Source organism: Colletotrichum gloeosporioides (assembly GCF_011800055.1).
Source record: "Colletotrichum gloeosporioides strain Lc1 chromosome Unknown consensus_117, whole genome shotgun sequence".
In the NCBI taxonomy this organism is placed as follows: Eukaryota; Fungi; Ascomycota; class Sordariomycetes; order Glomerellales; family Glomerellaceae; genus Colletotrichum; species Colletotrichum gloeosporioides.
The window spans coordinates 521791-541959 of NW_025544762.1; the positions used below are offsets into that span (position 1 = coordinate 521791).

A 20169-nucleotide genomic window follows, 5' to 3' on the forward strand; every position below is an offset into this window, starting at 1 on the left:
GCCAGTGGTCTCTTTTTCTTTTTGTGTCTTATTCTTTACGATTGTCTGGCCCGGTGCCTCTCCCCCGAAGCCCTGTGCTGGCAGAAACGGAAACACCAAACTGCAGAGGTGCACCATGGTAACCCCACTCCACTTGGCTTCGGGGACAGCCCAGTATCTCAACGACCCGAAATAATGACTGGATCGTCTGTGGACCAGTGCGTGGAGAGAACCCCTGTCAACCACTTAAACCTCTGGCAGCCCACACCAGCTGGCCAGTGACGCTGGTAAGGAAGACGTACCCACCCACCGCCGTATGTATCGCAGACCGCACTTGCAGTTGCAGTTGCAGTTCAGTTCCCCATCCATGGTTGCAGACCGCAGCTTCCTTCCTCAGTCCCTCCTCGACGGGACTTAGTAATACACGTGGCTTCCTTACTTCACCAACACCTGCTCACTTGACCTGACCATTTTTTGGGCAGTGTACGGCGGGAAGGAGCGCCTTGGACTCGTTTCTTTCTGCTCCGGGCTGCTGTTGCTCCTGCTCCTCGCAGCCGCCTGCCGCAGCACGCACACTGCATATTCAGCTGCACCTGCACAGGTTACGTCGCTGGGAACCCAATGGGAGTCTTTCAAATGTCCAAGATGCATCATTCGCAGGGCTAGCTGCCTTTCAGGCAGAGCGGCAGAACAGAGATGCGGATACGGATGCGCGGGCAAGGGGCCCAGGACCAGGACACCTCACCTCTGCATTCAACGGCCAGCACACTCGCACACCAACACGTACAGATAAACCCACACGCAAATCGAGGCACGCACGCTTCGACAACCTGGAAAGCACTGCTGCTTGTCTGCTTCGCAGACAACGTCCACCAATTCCACAATCTTTCCTTCCGACCTAGCAGCTGTCTGTTCGGTTTCCTTCACCCCGGATTACGGCTCGTCACATCTCAAATTGTGGCTCCTGCCTCTACACCAGCCAATATTTCCAGCACTTTCCAACTGCACCAGTTATCCGATCCTCTTTGGGGGCCTATTTCCGCCATGTCAAATGTATCTCTGTCCCAAGTAACAGCCGCAACCCACTTCCTCGTCACATACGCCCGCCGCTCACTACGCACGCCTTCCTTGAACACGACGGTCTTGGGCTAAGCAAATCTTCGACCAGGCTGGACAAACGCCCGCCATCAGCTCGTTTCCTCCATCTCGACAAATCTCCAACCGGAGCAAACCGCAGGGCCACGGCCGAGAGCCTCCCATCACCACTTCAAACCCCGGTACTCTGGTGGGCCGCAAATCTGCCCTCTGCACGTTCGAGTAACACAGGAACTTTCCCCTTCGCGAGCCTGCAGATGACCCCTTTTCTTGATATTGCAGCTGTCGCCCGAACTCTCGCCTACGGCCTTACAGCAACCTCTGCACCACCTGGCAGCCGTCTTTTGTGCCCTGACTCCTACGACGTAGCAGGCCTGACAGCACGGTACAGTACTGGCCGAGAACGCTCTGTGGCCGTTTAGACCATGGCCCATCCACCCCCGGCAGCCGTCTGGTCATCGTGTCGGTAATTAGCCTTCCTATCCCCCATCTTCTTGGACGGATCTAGCCCAGCGGCTACTGGCAGCGTTGGGTCCAGCAGTTACGTCAGCTGAAGCCCAGCCCTCTCTCCTCAAGATGCGATTCGGTCGATTAACGTCTCAGATGGTCGCTCTTCATTTTCTAGCTATGTGCTTCTGGGGGCCAACCTACCGGAGCTAGGCAGTCTAAGTACTTTGCCTTATCCGCTGACCAGGTACCGGCTCCTTGTTCAGCGAACGTCGTTACCTCGCCTTCAACACCTTGCTACCTAGTAGCTTGGCTTTGCCTACAGGGATATGCCTTCTCCCAGGAACAACCCCTTTGGCTATGTTTCTTGCACTGCGCTGCGAAGAGGGAGGCCGCGACGCGGCGTTTTACAACACCGGCCAGCTTCAACTGTTTGACTCTCGTCACCTACACTTGAACGACTGCGCCGGACGAGTCGATTGAGTCGGAAAGCCTCCGCGTACTACCCCCCGCACAGTACTGTATGTAGCAGGCCGCACACTATGCTAAACTTCGGGGGTTCATCCATTCGGCGGCGCCTTCACTGCCCGTCTGCTCCAATGGACCGACTCTTCCGCCCGTCCTTCCCCACAAGCATGAGTTGGCGGGATTCCGTCGGCATCGGAATGCGGATATCCTCCTTCTGTTGAGTAGCATACACCATATGCAATGAGCTTATTAGGACCGTCTTCTCGGAGGCAAGACGGCCAATATTCAACCGCTAGTCAATATCAAATGCTGGGTGCCAGTATGATCTTCATCTTCGCCGCCCGGTCTTCCGCTCCACACCGCAAATCGCGAGCGTTCTAGAAGTGCGACCATTTTCACCCCTGGCACCCCCCGGCACAGACAACCTGTGTCTGTACTTGCAGATATCACACACACCTCGTCTGTCGCTGTTCGGATTTCCCCCCTCTTCAGGTTCGCGCTGCGGCCCTCGTCCGTTCTTCTCAGGCAGTCAGTGTCCCGAGCTCTCGAGGGCCAGGTCCCCCAATTTCCACGATCCACAAAGCAATCTTCCCTGATCCTGGGTATCTCAAGCTTTCACGATTCAAGTCGCGCTCTCAGTCTCAATGAATCACCAAAAACCGTGCGATGTGATCAGACCATCGCTGTCGACACGAGATAGCAATATCCGCCGACTCTATCCGTCATTCATTCACTAGCAGAATGGCTCGGACTGCCAGAGGCCAAAACGTCGAAACAAGTTGGACTTCTCGGTTCGACGGACCGAGCATAGGGACGGCAAATGACTTCTAGAACGAAAACGCACAGAATGTTTGGTACGGATACCGGCTGCGGATTGGACGTTTCCGAATGGAAGCTCGCGCTGGGGAGCGTTGACGAGGGCCAAGCTCATGGGGTTGAATGAGACTGCCCCCAACCGCAGAGACAGTTGTCTTGCAATTTTGCTCGCGGCGAAGACGACATAGCACAAACGTTACCAGGAGCACCTGCAATTATTGCGGTGGTGCCGTCATCTCTGCACCTCGTGCAGCCTGCAGCAGGTCATCCCACGTCGACGTCGGGTTGCATACACAGACCTGCAAGGCTGGGTGCTGCTCAGCTCCTCCCTGCCGCTGAAAACTCAGAAAACGGGCGACGGATCACTTTGCGCGGCAGAATTTCGGCATCAATGGAATGCGACTCAATCGACTCAATGATTGAAGCTTGCCGATGGCATGTCGCCGCTCGTCGGCTACCGGAGGCCCCCTCGGTGGGCGAAAAGGCACCGTTCTGATTCTTGAAACTTCAATGGAACAGTTTCTAACTCTTCCTCTGTCTCCTCGGGAAGTGGAGAACAAGAAACATCCCTGGACGTCCTCCTTCGGCAGCTTTTGGCCTTGGCTGTTGGCCAGATTGGGGCCTTTGGCTGCTCGTCTGGTACGATTTTTTCTGGGCCTACATTTCCTCGTCCCCGGTGCTGAGAACCACCCAGGAGCGCGATGGCACTCGATTAACCGATCCATGTTGCCCATTGGATGGCACCGTCCACCACGGCAACACTCAAGATGAGGCAGAGTTTTGTCTCTGTCTCAACCTGCCGACTTCAACCCGACGATCTGGATGGCCTGATGGCAAGCTGTCGCAATTTGGCTGGGCTCTCATCCCGTCTCGTCGAACCTTCCATACCTCCTTCTGGAGGACGTCATGGCAGGCTTCCATGCCAGAAGTCAGGCTGAATGCGCCCTCGGGCAGAAGGGTGTCTACTAGTTTGGTAGCTACCGTGCCGATGCAATGCAGTCGGTGACTTGGCTGATGTGCCCAGCTGCAAGAAACAGGTCGCCGGTTTCTCTACCGTGCCAATCGAAGCCCCTCGCACGTGGGCCCCTACTTCGATCCCTGCCGGCGCCAGAGGCGGCTTTCTTTCTCAACCCTGTGCAATGTATTGTGCAAAAGAAGGTTCGAACAGTCTGGGGCATGCCACGCCGAACTCTGGCTCAGCTGGTCGCAATGGCCAAATGGCCTTCGTCTGCCTTACAGAGTGCTATCCCGACAAAGCCGAATGAAGTTGCGCCTGTCTTGGTTGTAGCCCAGTGCAGATCACAAGTTGAGTGCTACTCAGAAGACGGACCATTGTTGAAACGCTCGATGTCCTGACACGAGGTCTTGTTTGCCCGGTACCTCGAGGCTTCTCAGCTTCCGCAAATGGCAACCTGAGCCATCATCCCTATCTCACGAAATTCCAAGCCAATTGGACAGGATGCGGGGTGCCGCAGCATGGCGGAATGCCCCGAGTTCACGCCGCTGACACCTGGCCACCCGTCGTTGCAGGTCACGCCCCGTCTGTGTGCGATGGTCTCTTCAACCAACGCAGAAGCAACCAGCACACCCACAACAGTTGAGATCTTCTTCCCGTCACGCTTGGTCACTGGAAATCCGAAAAGGCTCAAATCTACGAGTGGCAGCTTTCCGGTCTCGAATACAAAGAGAAAGGGATAACGGCCAGACAGGGAAAGAATGACAAACACCAAGCCGAATCTGGGATGCTTTCCGGCGTAACGCTACAACGGCCCATCTCTTCCCACAGTCGCTGACGAAATCCTGGTGTTGGGCGGCGGGAACATGGGTCTAATCCCACTTGGCTGCACCTTGGGCTCGCCGCCTAACGACGACTCGAACAAAGCACTAATGCTGCATGTCACCAATTGCACCGGAGCTAATCTTTTGCAACCGTTCCGGTCCGTCAAGGTAGGACTGCGACTCGTACGACTTGCTGATCGAAATGAGGGCGCACAATCGCTGTCAGATTTACTTTGCTTTGGCAGGATATAATTGTCTTCGGTCATGTTGGCTCCGGCGTGCCTCTCTCACGGAAGCCACTATCAAAGTTTCCCGGCTAGATTTTGCACGCCGGTTCGGCTCGAAAGGGCCCCAGATCCGGCCGGAGAGTGGCCAGGCAATGCCGACGACACGGGTCGCTCAGTTCAGTTGCCCGTACGTCGCTTGCGATTGCTTCAGGACCGGCCCTGCATGGAAAATCAGCGTTCTTACGAGACTCCTGCTGCTGCCTATCAGTTTTCCCGGCGACATTGCCACTCTAGAAACGAAACATTTTGTCGTCCAGCAGACGGCTACTCCTATCCGAAGAACGAGTTGAGCTCAGCCGATGATGGACGCCGCAATCATCGAGCAGCCCCCAAGGTTGCAAACTACGCATGCGCCTCTATGCAGGTTCTCGCAACAGGCGTCACACTTGGGTAGCCACTCAGACGTGCGGTTCATGACATACATCTGAAGCGCCTGCGGTATGTCGCGGGCCAATTGCGGCCAGGCAGAGCTTCCCTGGGACGCTTCCCCCACCGAAGGTCTAGCACACGTGCTCTGGTAGAAGTAGAGCGCAACCATTACAAAACTCCGAGCCTCCAATCTTGCTGTCTGTGGAAACTCAAAAGGTGGGGTGCGCCAACGCATCACCTTCCGGTAGAAGTGCACCCTTCTCTTCAACTTCGGACGAACCCGGCTGATGACATGTTTCCCGTTCAAGAACATTCTGGTTGGGCCGCTTTCCCCGCATCACCCGTCCTCGAGCATTAGCCGTACATTGAGGGCTTGCGGTGCCTTGATGCAAGATGAGCTTGCCTCCTGCGAGCTGTATCGAGTGAGACCTGACCTGGACTGGCTCTTTCAACGACAGTCCTTAGATTTGCTGGGAGCCGGGTGCTTTGTGAAATCAAACAGCAAGATTCAAATTATAGCTCGACCTGTGCTGTTCCGACGTGGTCTTGTATACCTACAGAGCCGTAAACGACACTTGAAGAGACCGGGCTGGCCATACGGCGTCCACCCTCTAGCTGATCGAATACTGTCCGGTGCCCATGCGGCAACCTGGGGAGAGCTCTCGCGTATGCAAGCGCGGCAATTCCATGCTTAATTTTTGTTGCCTCGCAGCAAATAATCTTGTCACGTATACGTTCGTTCGCGAACCACTCACTGTATATGCCGTCATGCGAGCTGGAGGCTTGAGGAGCGTCGGGCTTGCAGCACCATTAGCTCGCGATGACCAGGAGCTCGACATGGTGGACGCCAGTCTCGTTCTATCCAGAATGGAATATTGCCATATGAAACTACAAAGCACATGTCACGTAAGAAAACGTAGAATCATGGGGATGTTGGGTATGGCTGCAGAAGATGGAGGTGGTGTTTTCAAGATGCCGACCTGCTTGACATACGCCTCAAAGGCTCCAGTCTCGGACTAAGGTTATGGTAAGATACAGGCGGAATCCAAAGGCAGGTACCCAACTGAACGTCGTAGAAGCTTGTGAGGTCCGATGTCGTGTACATTGATACTGCAGTCATTTGCTTCCTGATCAACGTCTCCCGCGACCGGGCGTGAGGTACCTTTGGGTTTCGACCCTGGGTCTCTTGCTGTGGCAAGTCTTTGCATTCTAGGATCTAGTGAGCAGTCTTGCATGCCTGTATATACGGCAATTAATGAAACAGAGGGACCAGGCCAGCGGGGCAAAACTGTGCGGTTTCCAATAGTTTATCCATGGTGCTTCTGCCATTCGAGACGTGTAGGCATCAGAGCCTGTTGTTGAGGGCGTCAGTTCGGGGCACATTGTGATCTTGTATTCAGAATTGAGTTAGGAACATTTCGGTGTGCTCAGCGCGTATGGCATCGTACTCATGTTCGTGGCAGAAGGGCAGCTGCCAGGCGGTGCTATAGGTCGTCCTCCTATGGATGTATAACACGCGAAAGTGCTCAATCGTTTTCAGCGGACAAAAATGTGGTTCTTGTCACGCTGTAAAGTAGTCATCAGACCGAATTGCTTGAGGAACGTGTCGTCGCTAGGCAAAGGTGTATAAATCGTTGAGCGGGTGAGCGTTGGTCTCTGGCAGCGCCCTCCCGTGTCGCTGTTCCTGGTTCCCCTGAGGTTTTTCAGTGTCGGATGAGCATTGAACGTCTGAAAAGAGAGGCTGATGTATATTCCAGACATGGGTTTCAGAAGGAGCAAATTCAATACTGGTGAGGTCGCTAATAGTAAAGTGAGGAGCTTGTTTACCAAGAACATTATTGCTGGGCCGTCTCATGCACATCTGGAAGACTCCAAAATATTTACGTAGATGATTCACTCGAGATGCTTGAGTCCCCGTCACAAGACGACCGACCCGTGGGCTCACGCATACGGCGGTTGCCTGTCACTTTAGCTGGCGCGGTTTCATTGTCTCAGTGAGGTCTTGCAACTCTCAGGTCTGTATAAACTTCGATTCTCTTCTGTGATCAAAGTTTTGAAGAGACACGAAATCCATGCTTCCGGCGACGGATATTTTCTAGGGCAGCCGACTTCGTCTCGCACAAGTTTAGTCTCGTCGGACGGCGTGAAGGTTTTGAACGCGAACATCTTCGTAGTCATTGGAGGGGTCGTTCACAACACTATCCATCCCCTCTGTCTCTAGTGTAATCTGAATGTAGCACCATGATAAACGAAAGACACGGAGATATGCCATGGATTTCCATAGGTAGGTTTTGCAGTCGATCGAGTTATCAACAGGTTTCCGTTTTAGGCTGGAAATGTCGGTGAGCGAATTCCGTGGAAGCAGAACGTCGCCATCGCTTCCTTGAAGGAAAAGAGTTTCAGTATCGGAATAGACGCCGACACAAATAGCCCAGATAGTTATGACAAGCCTGCTGGTCTGGTGTCTGGGCTCTGCGTTGCTCCGAGGCGTGGTAGACTAACAACGGGTGCATACGATGCTGCTATTAGTAGAGAACTAGCCGCTGAGAATCTAAATCAGACCGACCAGTGATTTATGTCCTCGGAATCGTCTTCAGCTCCTGTACTGGTTTTCTACGTCAGATACAGTTATTCAGCTCTGCGAGCGAGCTTTTGGCGAAACCTTTTGAGTTCTGGAGCGACTTAGATCTGGACCTCTGTTCCGTTGTTTCCGTCTGGGTATATAGAGCGTAACAAACGAAGAGATACAAAGGTATGTTCACGATCCTTAATACGGTTCTGCATAGGTAAGGTACAAAAACTGACTTGAAACTGACCCAGGCTCATCCTACTCCGTATCTACCTTAAGGTCACTCGATTAGGGCACGAGTCTGGGGGTGACGATGATGATGATAAGAAATGTATACAATCTGTATCTACGCTATTTTTACGGTATTCTCGAGCTAATATAATGCTCTTCAAACTCTTGAATTATTAAGCCATGACCAAATGACGTCGCTGTCATGTAGGTTCTTGCATATTGCATCCTGGGTTTCTCCACGTCTGAGGAGTAGTTCCTCCTGACTATAACGCATTGGTGACGAGCAATATGTATTTTATCAATTTTGAGCGTATTGGTACTTGAAAAGACGACGAATGGTGAAGACTGATGGAGAGGAGAGATAGTGGCAGGTGCTTGGCAGAGTCCGGATGTCTCTGTCTATAAGCGGCAGGCAGAAATTTTGTCACTTGCTACTTTCACAATTCAATCGAGGTAGTCGAGGCTGGAAATTGGGATATAAAAGCCCGTACCATCGTTTATAAAAGACTATAAAGGACAGTTATCTGCCTCTGTGTTCATATCGTCTCTGCTCACAGGAAGCATCATCATACATAATCTCCTACCAGGGGGTAGTTCAGGTAAACCATGGTACATTAAAAGGGTTGCGTCTTCGCCCTTGTCCTAAATCTGCATGCTAATTGTTTTACGTATTCTTGTCCGAAGCCACTGTCGAATATCAACTAGTTCCGTTGAAAACATGCATTACTCTCCATCCATCATAGAGCAAGGTGACAGCTTCATGCTCAGGTTCCGACGAACCAAAATATCATGTCTTCTCGGCCCCAAGATTCTATTTGTGACTCCTCTGAGAGTTCTCATGATTGCTTAAGTACATTCAGAACATCATCGAGATCGACTAAGGCGTTGACTCATTTGGATAAGCCGAGGTCTGTCTGATTTGTTCATCCAGAGGAAAGTCTCTGCCCTAATCTCTATCCAAGATGACGGGAGATTGAAGTACGGAATGCCAGTACTGCCCCCTCCGACTGGGTATGGTCAAACGCACATATAAGTCACCAAAAGGGGGGTACGCAGATCCGTCAGCGCCAAACAATTCGCTCCGATCATTCATGAGGGCGCGAGTACATGGATCTTCAAATGGACCAACATGTTTCGAATCTTGCTCTTACTAGACGCCGTCGGAGCCGCGGGAGCTCTCAACTACACCTTCCGCACCGTTCGGCTCCGTCGCCTTCTTCCGCACATTCACCCAGCCCATACCCCAAGAAGCGCCAAACGACACCGCGCCGAGCGCCAATAACAAGTAGAAAACTGCGTTGATACTGTCCGAGAACGCGAGAAGCAGTCCCTGGAGCTCCGGACTCCCAGAAGGCAGCAGGGCCCGCACGGCTTCCGAGCTCCCACCCACTGCGAGCGCCGCTTCGGGGCTTACTGAAGGTGCCAAGATGGAGACTTGCCGTGTAAGAGTATGCGTGAATATTACATTTCCAACCACGGTGAAGATGGCCGATGCCAGATTCTCGACGAACAACAAGAAGGCTATCGCACTCGGGCTTTGGGCTGGCATGACGGCGTTTTGCACTGAGATCACAGACTGTGTACCAAGTTGATTTTCACCATCAGTTGTAGTCGATGATGCCCGCCACAGATAGCACTTCAAGCTGAAAACTTGATCAATCAGGGGGAAAGACGTACCATTTGGAGTCCTAATCCTCGGAGACCGAATAGTATTTGGTGGCCAATCCAAGCTGCCGTAAACGTATTCGGATTCCAGGTCGAAATCAGGCCGCAGGCGACTGTAGTTGTCGCTCCTGAAAGAACGCTGAATGGGAGGTAGTACCCAATTCTAGTCACTAATAGGAATCAATAGTTAGCCGCAGACGGTTCCCCCTTTCCATCCCTCATCATTCAATATTCAAGAAGCAGGCGGACTCAACTTACCAAGGGCGCCAGAAATAACCAGAGACAGCAATTGCGTTAAAATCGAGGGCAGCATGTAGACACCGCTCAGAGAGGGGCCTACGCCCTTCACAGCCTGAAAGTAGATGGGGACGTAGTTGACCCCGACATAGTTTAGAGAGAACAGCGTGGTGCTCTGAATCGCGCTGGCCCACACCCTTCTCCTCTTGATGAGGTGAAAGGGTATGAGGGACTTCTCACCTACGTGCCATTCCCAGACGGAGAACATGAGCAACGTAGCACCAGAAGCTGCGAACAAGCCGATGACGACGGGTGAGCTCCAACCGTGTTTGGTCGATCCCCAGTGCAGCGCGATGAGAAACATGACGGTCGTCGGGGCAAACAGCGCAAACCCTGTGAGATCGAGTTCTGGAAGGATGCGGCGTAACAGGGCGAGCGAGAAGGGCGGCTTGAGTGTCTCCTCTGGGACGTGGGTGAAGAATAGGAAGAGGCTGGAGACCACGCCGATGGGAAGGTTAATGTAGAAGCCTGCCGTGTGTCAGTCGTCGAGTTGAATGTTGCGCAAAAGTGCCGCACTGATTGCAACTACTTACACCATCGCCAACTCGCGTATTGCGTCAACGCGCCACCGATAAGCGGCCCGAGGACTATGCCTGTTTGACAGACTTGAGTCTGTCGTCAGCCCCCCTTCCGTTGAATTCGGTCGTTGCTACTGACCTGCAAACACAATGCCGTTGTAAACTACGAACGTTAGCTATAGAACTGCAGAGAATTGACCATGCCGCCAACGACTTACAAGGCCGTTTGTGCAGGGGCACTGCTCCTGCGACGAGGTTCAGGGCGCCATTCTCCAAGGCAGAGCTTCCCAACCCGGCGATGGTACGGCCGAGGATGAAGAACATGGACGACGTCGAGACAGCGCAGAGCAAAGAGCCGATCTCAAAAATGAAGACAAAGAAGAGAAACGTGTACTTCACGTTGAGGTAGGTGTAGAGTTTCCCGGTAAAGGGTTGCAAAGCCGCGCTGGTGGCCGGATAGGTTAGATCACATTCAGTTCAATTAGGCTTTTTCGTATAATTATCTTTAATGGGCATTTGAGCTGAGGGAAGTGTAGTTACCTCGAAAGCACATAGGCACTTCCGTACCATCCGATACTGTTGAGTATTAAGGTCAGCAAGGGTGTCTTTGTGGTTATATAAGTTCGAAAGAGCAGGGAAAGACACTGCTGTTATGAGGGAAAACGTACTCTTGCAACCGGTGGAAATCACTCGTGATGTACGGAATAGCCTAGGTTTTGGGGAGACACCATAGTCAGCTGTCTGACCAGTATCGTTCAGTGATGCCCATTATCAGGAAATCATTATCAAAACCGGTTGTAGCATGGCTCTGTAGTCTACCCGTACTCACCGTCGCAGTGATGCTGAAATCCAATAGGACGAGGAAGAAGACAGACATAATGCCGAAGAGGGCAGCGTACAGCTTGTATCCGCTGATGTACTCGTGGTCTTCCTTGCCGAAATCGCCATTGATGGCAGGATTGGTAGCGGTTTCTGGTGACTCTGGGTTGGTGCCGGTAGCGGCTGTCCCTTGGGTCTTCTCTTGAGCGTCGCCGGGTGCATTCTCAGCTTTCTTGGAACTTGAGATGCTCATGTTTGTTGCGGCCATGGTTATCTCTGCCGCTATTTCTGCTTGACTCTGCTGTGGCTTCTCATGGATCGAAGCCTGCGGGGGTGAGCTTGGTCCCATATCCGATTCTGAGCGTAGTTTTGATTCTCCCGTCATAGTTGTCGGTTGCAAGAATCGCCGTTCTCAATCTGCGAGTATTGAAAGAGCGCGTGCGACGGAAATGAAATCGAACCTGTCAAGTAAGTAAGCAGAATGGGTACAGGTCACGTCCAGTTGGGTGTGTTCATACTGTAGCTATTACTTATAAGAGGTGTGAAATAAGCAAAGGACGTCCCAATACCACCCTGCCTCCAACATCGGAGATCATGCTGCCAGTGCATTGGTTTGATAGATCCTGTGAAAAAGAACCTTCGGTTACATGGACCTTTTGTAGTGCCATGCAGATGAAGCAGATGAGACTTGCTGATTGAGCCAAATTTTCTTGGCGAAGCCCTGATTGGATGCCCCCCAAACAAGCACTCAACTGACGCTGACTGGGAATAGATGGCAAGTCAATATTCACGGTAGGCACTTCTCAAAATCCTCAACATGGTCTGGAGTTGAGTATCGCGTATTGAAGCTGATTTTTGATGGATCTATGAGGGCTCTTCTTCTGGACCACAATCAGCCGTGCTTGAACTCAGGGTATTTGAGATTAATGCATCAAGTGGGTTATCAGACCGTGGCTACATCTTGCGAGCGCTCATCCACCTTACAGTGGCAAGAAAGAGCACAGTCAAGGCCAATCGTGTTGATACAGAGCGAATACTTGACCGAGAAGGGAGACAAATATCCCTTTGCTTCATGTGAACCACTGAGACTGGCTTGAGACCATACAGACTCCGTCGGAGATGAGGATGTGATGAGAGAGTAGATCTTTTCGACTACGCAAAGTATTTTAGAAAAGCCCAGGTACGATCCTGTTTGTCAAGGTTGTATGCATCGCAAGTGACGTCTACTTGTTCGTTCTTGGTCAGATGGTCAGGTCCTCGAAGGCGAGGCATCTACGAACTTTTCGGCTACCTAGACTAAGGGTAGGGGTCGTCGGTTCGTAGGTAGGTTTCCAATGAGCCTATAAACTAATCAAAACTTGCAAACGATGGAGAACAGGCACTGTCAATTGTGTCGTATTGATTCTGTGAATTGGTTGTTGATGGTTTAACTGACGGTGCATACTGAGTTCAACTCCAGAGTGGATGCTCAACCTAAGCTAGAAAACCCTCACAACAAAGCAAAGTTCCAAGTATTCAGCTGGCTCTGCAATCATAATGCTGACAGACAGAACGCATGGCTCACCGGCAGCTTTGAAAAACTGTCGAGGGCACCTACATGACCCACGGCTTGACAAGATGAGCAGCTGCATTAGAAACGGATCGGGTCGCTGAGGCAAAAGATTCCTTGCAGCCTTGATCAAATCAATGCTGCCTGGGGCTACGTAGAAAGACGCATAAATCTACACATAAGACAAAAAAGCTTGCATCCCAGTCAACACAGTTCCCTTGAATAAAAAACGGCCGGTAATTCTGCGCCAACAATCCTCTATCATGGGCTCTACCGATATTTTTGATGCTGTGGCTGCCAGAGGCTGTCAACAAGCTTGACGTCCAAGTGCTGCCAAGCCAGACCCCCAGAGACTTAGGCCTTCTTGATTTCATCGTCAGTAGATCATCCAAGAAAAGTACATAAATGCTAGAACCCGCCATTTCGATACACCGCTCAGCAATTGGAAGACCAGCAAAGACATCTTTGAAGTGAAGCAATAGCCTCGTGGCGAGAAGCATTGAGTCCTCAGACGATACTGTTCTGCAATGACCTCGAGGATCAGACAGTCTCCTTAACCTATTCACTGAGAATAACCATCCCTAACTGACAGGTGACGGATGGCCCCCTCAAGATTTCGATCTAACCAGTGACGTTGCAGGGGCAGAGACGACTCACAGCCACAGAACCGCTCCATACACATTTCATTGTGACCGAACATTCAAGACTCCATCTTGTCTTCTCGGGGACGATCAGAGACGGACAGGTATATTTATTGATGTGACCCATTCCAACTCCACACCTTTCCCGTCTGGCAGCGGCCTCGGGCGAATCAAGGTCATCCATGCAGAGATCGTCTCGCAAGATGGCTTTCGGCGACTATATAACATCATCTCCCAGCTTGTTGAGTAGGCTCCTCAAGCAATCATGTCAGGTCATCGATCAGCAAGAACAAGGGAGCAAATGACACCCTCGCAGACGCGCGCCTCGCTGAGTCTTATGTCCTACCTTGGGGACTTGGTGCGATTCAAGAACCACCTCGCTATCGACCAGTCCTTCTGTCTTTGAGTTATTCGGCGGCTGGCACTATTCGAACCACATCTATGCCGGGACGAGAATCATCAACCAGCATAATCATGATGCCGAGTATACTTCAGGTCAAGCTCAAGAAGACAGAGTGAGCCAGACATTTCATTCACCATCCATACTCACGACGCCATTTGTGTGCCAAGATTGTGAAGAAGCTCGGTAAAAGTGCTTATATACTCCTACCCCGCGGGAGCCTGGAGGCTCGTCCTCGCCTCGTCTACTGATGAGGCATCACGAAGCCAGCTGAGGCCTTTGCTTATTCGCCAACACGACGAGAGGTGGCGATGTTTGGTGTAACTGTTCGATATCATTTCAACCAACAGAACTCAGGCCATCAACGTCACCGTCGCGATTGGGAGGCCACAGGCGTCATCACACAGACGTCACAGCAAAAGAAACACAAAGTAATCGGGATATATCATCCAAGTTTGTTCAATTTGATCCAAATTCCCATATCCCAAACAAAACCCTAGTAGGTCCAGCGTTCCCTACATGAACGACGAAACGAACCGAGCCACACGGGCTATCCGTGAGGAGCGGGCTCACTCTCGGATGCATCTAACCCAGGCGATGCACCATGTTGAAAGAGAAAATGTTCCTATCCCGGCATAACCCATGGTCCTTCCTATATTCCCAAAAGCCTCAAAAAGGGCGTGAAATCATCTCCCCAATTCCAGGGGAGGAATCATCGGCTTCTCTCGAATGCTCTATCTAAAGAACGCCGATGGATGAACTGAAAGCGAGAAAAATGTGCAAGAAATGCCCAGCAAAAATACTCCTGTCCCAATGCATGACGGACTCTCGGTTTTTGCTTCGGAAAGAAAGTCATATCCACATGCGGCATCAAACAAAAGAGAGGCATACTTCATCATCGCGCGGTTGGGTCTACCAAAGACGTCCCGCGAGGCGCCTGCTCAGCTTCTTGCGCTGGTTGACCGGTTCGTTCTGACGTACGTTTCTCCAGGGGCTGCGATCGCGGTCTTCCCAAGTTTGCATTTGCGCTGTGTGAAAGAGTCAGTCATTTCCCTTTCTCTCTCTCAGCTTCTGCTGTGGAATGCAAGGGGCTTACCAAGGAACCTGTTCCACCGGCGATCCTCGTCCCACAGGATATCGTCTCCAGACTCCCTCGCAAGCCTCTCTCTTCTAGCCCGCGATGCCGCCTCCTCGCCAACCAGGTACGGGTCCTCGAGCGGTCGGAAGTCCCTCGCGCGCTGCGCCGCCTCTTCCTCCGCCATGCGCTCCGACATGAAGCGCCGCAGGTGTGCGACGGGGTCGGCTCCGCCCTGGTTCATGCGCCTGCGGGCGACGTTGTTGAGGGTCGGGTTGGAGTGCACGGTGGACCATGTCGGGATGCGGAAGTTGTTGAGCTGGGGAACAACGGCTGACGCGGGCGGGATCGGGGGCAGGCCGGAGCGGGGCTGAGGGGTTGTGGTGCCAGAGCGGGTCGGGGCCGGGGCGGCGGGGAGCAGGGAGGTCGGGTACTGGGTGGAGCCGTTCGGGTTGGCGGCGGCGTTGTTTGCCGGGGGCGAGTATGCGGGTATCGGCTCCGGGTTGGGCGCAGTGGAGTGGTATGAAGGCGCGTCTGAGACTTTTCTTATCGTTAGTCCTTGGTTCTGACGAATTTCCCATAGTTGAAGGGCAGGTGTCATTGAGGTGAGGCTCAGGCGGGCATGTCAGGCGCCGCCGGGGCCACCGCCAGTGCAGAGGCTCCCGGCGTCCCGCTCTCGACCTCGTGAGGATGTTCTACTTACAGTAAGACGGTGCGGCGGAACGGATCGAGGCTGTTTCAAAGTCCTCGGAGCTCAGCGCGTCGGTGCGCGTGGGGAAGAACCGCGGGTGTTCGGCGACGGCGGCGGCCATTTTGACGAACGAGACGCTTGGTGGGATGAGGTGCAAGTTGGGAAGCGCGTGGTCTCAACGAGTTCAGGTGTAGCCAGTCGAAGGTAGGATGCGAAAGGTGGAAGAGAAGATGGCGACCATCGGGCGGCAGAGGGAGAACCGGGCTCTCTTCAATAACGGTGAAGCGCAGCTCGAGCAGAGATGCGGCGGCGGGTAGTCTGATGTATGTCGAGGTGTGTGCGTGCGTGTGTATGTGCTGTGCGCCGAGATAACGAGGGCGGGAGGGTCGCAGAGAAGGTTGGGAAATGAGCGTTCTGGACGTAGATGACGCCTTCCAAGGCTCCAAGTTCTAAGACACGAAGGTCAGGGGAGAGGAATAAGAAGTCGGTCACGCACGAAGCGATGGAACAAGAAAACGAAGTGGACGCCGCCCACGGATAAAGCAGCCCAGCGATGGCTGCAAGCTTTCAGTCCGAGCCGGCGGGAACTGGGATGCCTCTGCCCGAAAGGTGGGTGCCCTTGGTGCGTGGTGTGTAGTGTACCGCCGTACGCAGTGAGTATGTGTGTGTGCGTGGATGGGGGAGGGGTGTGCGGTGTAGGAGTGGAAGCTTGCGTCTTGGCGCAGCAGTAGCTTCGAGGCTCCTCGTATGTATCTTTGAGTAGATTTGGGGGATGGACGAGACCTTCTGTGGTTGTGTAGAGGAGGTGCGGGACACGTGAGAAGGGACCAGAACAAACGGCGAGACCAACGACAGGAAGGCAAGGCCGGACGGAAGCAGGGTTCTGGGTTGATGTGGTTGAGATGTGTTTCTGTGGTGGTTTGGCAGGGCAGGACGATGCAGGTCAGATGTACAGTTTTCCTCTTTGAGAAGCAGAGGGAGGGGTGAGGGGTCGAGGCAGTGGAAGGGGGAAGTAGAAGAGTATGGATGGCATGCAGGTCGGGCGTGGAAGGTCCCCTTATACTAGATCAGGATAGGGAGGTAGAGGATGAGGAGGACCAGATCAATAAGCAAGTCATCAAGAGAGGGAAGTTCGCAGCGTTGCTATGTTAGCTGCTGGCCACGATAGACATAGTTGAACCGGGGCCACGGATAAGAAAGGGGAAGCAGGCACCACGAAGGACGAAGGGGAGATGGAGACAAGACGGGAAGCAGCATCAGCATCAGCATCAGCAATGCAGGCTGGAGAGGCCGAGTAAGTGGAGGCACTGGAGGCAGTGGAGGATAGCACCAAGTGGCCCACGGGGGCGTCGTGTTCCTGGCGCAAACGTGCCGGTGCCCAGCATTGGCTGACGACGATGGAGAAGCTGTCAATTTAGCCACGGGCAGCGCCCCATTTTGGATTCTGGGGGGCGTGGAACAAGTGGAGGACGAGGTGGATGACAGACGGGGAGAGAACTACTATGTGCTCAGTGAAGCGAACGGGTCGGGCTTGGTGAGGATGATGAAGCGAAGGGCCAATGTGGGAATGAACGACAGGTACGATGCATAGCCTGGTCCGTTAAAGAGTCCAATCCCCATCAGCGGCCGCGGGAAGGCAGCAGCAGCAGCAGCAGCAGAGGGGGAGCATGAGTGACATTCCGAGGTTGAGGGTGAAGTGGGGAGTTGCGGCGCACTTGCTGCATTCTGGATGTTTACTACGTAGTACACTAAGACTGAAGTAGCAAACCACGAACAGAGAGCGGGAACAAATGGCGACCGGAGAAAGGCCCGGTCTGTTTGTTGACTCTTGTCCTTGACGAGCAGACAGGTACAGCAAAGCAAAGCAAAGCCATGATAAGAGGAGAGGGGAAAAGAAGAAGCAAGTGTCAGCCAGGCGCGGGGTCGTCGCTCATGGAAGGGCCCACTTCACTGTAGATACTTGACTTGACCTGACTTGTTGACCGCGCTCAGCACAGCACAGCCCGGCCCAGCCAAGTTCAAGTCCAGGCCAGGCCACCCATCGAAAGTGCTCTTGCTGCAGCTGGAATTAATTAGCACAGCGCCGTCTTGGTCTTGCCCGTCGCTGAACTGAAAGAAAGAAGCACGCCCAAAGGTGCAACCTGTCGTTCCCGTCCCCACCAACGCCGACGCCGCCCGAAGCCCCCGAGAGCTGTCAAAAACACCTCATCCCGTCATGTCTTTACTTACCTATTTAGTAGTGCTAGTAGCATCATCCCGGTGAGGCTTTTGCGGCATATTGTTTGGCGAGGAATAACGTTTGGGTGAGGCGCTGCGCACAGGCTGGTTCACATACGCGCCTGTCCTGCAGACTACATAGTACAGAAACAACAACAGGAACACGGGAGTGAAGCCTGCTGCTGTGGTTGTTGACGTTAAGGCGGTCAGCAACGTACCTTACTGCGGCACGACAAGACAGATAGAGGGTACAAGTCATACATGGAAATGTTTTGTTTCCAGTTCTTGGTGGCCTCTCGTCCACTCGCCGGGTGTGCTGAGCTGCCTCTGGGGCCTTGGCAGGGAAACGCCGCAGCCTGTGAAGGGACCCCAATTGTATGGGTCTCGGCGGTTTTTGTACCGCTTTGTATCTCAGGTACTCCCCTTCCAGAACACTCAACCACTTCCATTCTCGCTCTCGACTGCCCACGGCGAGGAGATGGGCGATAGCGGGGGCTTGGGGGTTTACACCTCGGGCCAATCCACCCGCCAGCCATCTGCGAGCAAGACAGGGATCGGGGGACTTGGATGATGACGGCCACCAAGAGGTACTGTGCCTTCTTTGCACCAAGCATTTGCAGCGGAACATGGTCCGGAGGCGAAGAGGAAAAGACATGTAACGCAAGGTGGTAGATACACAACGGGCAATGGTAATCACAATGCTGGAACTGAAAGTGCTAAACCTGAGAGCACCATGCCCACGTCTTCGAAAGCATGGATGCCGGAATGTGATGAGACGGCGCCAGAATGAGGTGCTCGCTGTGTGCTTGTGCAGTGCCCAGCGCGGCACGATACGGAACACCCGCTGAACACCCCCGCCTTTCCCAGTCAAGAAACCCCACCACGGCGCCATGCAATCAACCTTGGTGAACTTGCCCTTTTCTCGGAGAAACATGTTACGGATGACGGGAAAACCACGCGTCTCAAACCAACCGCGAGCCAAACAGCTCCAAACTTCTACTTTCATCGGTGCTGTATGGGGAGACAGAGACATGATGCGTTGTACGAGAGGTCTGAGCCAAGATCGCTAACTGGAGCTACGCGTGAACCCGCCCTAATCCACTATGACGAACAATCCTCCCCGGCCCAGCCCTACACCGGCAATCCCAAAACCTGCTTGTCCTGCCTCTCATTTTCCGAGAGATCGACTTTCCCGTCGCGCTGTAGGTATTTGATGTACATATTTGCTGTCGCTGCCATTCTGTTACCGTATTTGGCTTCAGGTTATCCCCGGACTGTGGATTAGGATGATGCTGCCGTGCAGGAGGGACAAGAACACATGTGTACCAGACATACTTAGGTACTCCAAACAGAGTTGAGTAAGCATCACATTCGCAGCCACAGCTGGATGTCCCCTGAGCTAGACACACATCACCAAATGCCACCGCAGCGTGGTATCATTACCTCTTAGGCTGGATATGCTACATCATGGAGAGATAGAAACCAAGAGGTGGCTTGGCCGGGCCTCGAATGTGGCACACGAGCACACGAGCACAAGACCAATCCACTTCCCTCACAAGACCCAAGCCTCACGCACCTCATTCACAGTGTTATCCCCAAATGGACAGGGCCTGGGCTGTTCGGCACATGCAGCACGGAGGATTTCTCCAACTGATCATCGGCCGGCACGGTTGATGCAGTTGTTCGTCTCTCCTCTCTTTCCCTCCATTTTAGGTTTTTTTCGGTCTACTGCCGTATGAACCGCCAAAATAAATACATCCAGATCGGCGCTGCCAAGGTTTGCTGGACAACAGCCGCTGGGCGATCGATCTGTATGCCGTTTTCTGGGAGGGGGGCGTACTTCTATGACAAGTTTTCAACGACTTCCATTCCTGACGGTGGAGGATTTTGCATCGCGAGCTCGGGAGCTTTTTTCTCTCCTCATTAAAGTCAATAATTTATTTCCTTTATGGTACTGTGCTCCATAACGAGAGACAACGACGTCTTTGCAGAGACGACCGGCAGCTCTCAACCGGGCTCCCGGTCGCGATAGTGTCAGCATGTCGTCAACTTATCCATACTCGGCACCCGTCATCCGCACGAAGCTCCATCAAGTATCCCAGAGCCCCTCCCTTTCCCATGGGTTCGCGGGGGGCAACCGCGACATGTCAACATGCAACATGACATATTGACAAGCAACGACAACAACCAAGCACGCTTGTTCAAGCGGAGAGGCTCTGGCGGCTGGCCGTTGGATCCCTAGCTTGAGACACCTCAC

The 20169-nt window shown here is 53.1% G+C and overlaps 2 protein-coding genes across 2 annotated transcripts; both read right to left on the reverse strand.

Annotated features, from left to right (window-relative positions):
* Window positions 1-9190: 9190 nt before the first annotated feature.
* GCG54_00009135 (Efflux pump mokI) lies at window positions 9191-11724 on the reverse strand (the record flags this gene model as incomplete). The annotated part of the gene is made up of 9 exons (XM_045409084.1): window positions 9191-9616; window positions 9718-9875; window positions 9964-10470; window positions 10536-10607; window positions 10660-10683; window positions 10739-10965; window positions 11061-11096; window positions 11189-11229; window positions 11350-11724. The coding sequence occupies 9 exons, from the start codon at window positions 11722-11724 to the stop codon at window positions 9191-9193; spliced, it is 1866 nt and encodes a 621-aa protein (XP_045256329.1).
* A 3117-nt stretch (window positions 11725-14841) lies between these two features.
* On the reverse strand, window positions 14842-15816 carry GCG54_00009136 (uncharacterized protein; the record flags this gene model as incomplete). The annotated part of the gene is made up of 3 exons (XM_045409085.1): window positions 14842-14957; window positions 15026-15544; window positions 15708-15816. 3 exons carry the CDS (start codon window positions 15814-15816, stop codon window positions 14842-14844), a joined length of 744 nt encoding a protein of 247 aa, XP_045256330.1.
* Window positions 15817-20169: the final 4353 nt, after the last annotated feature.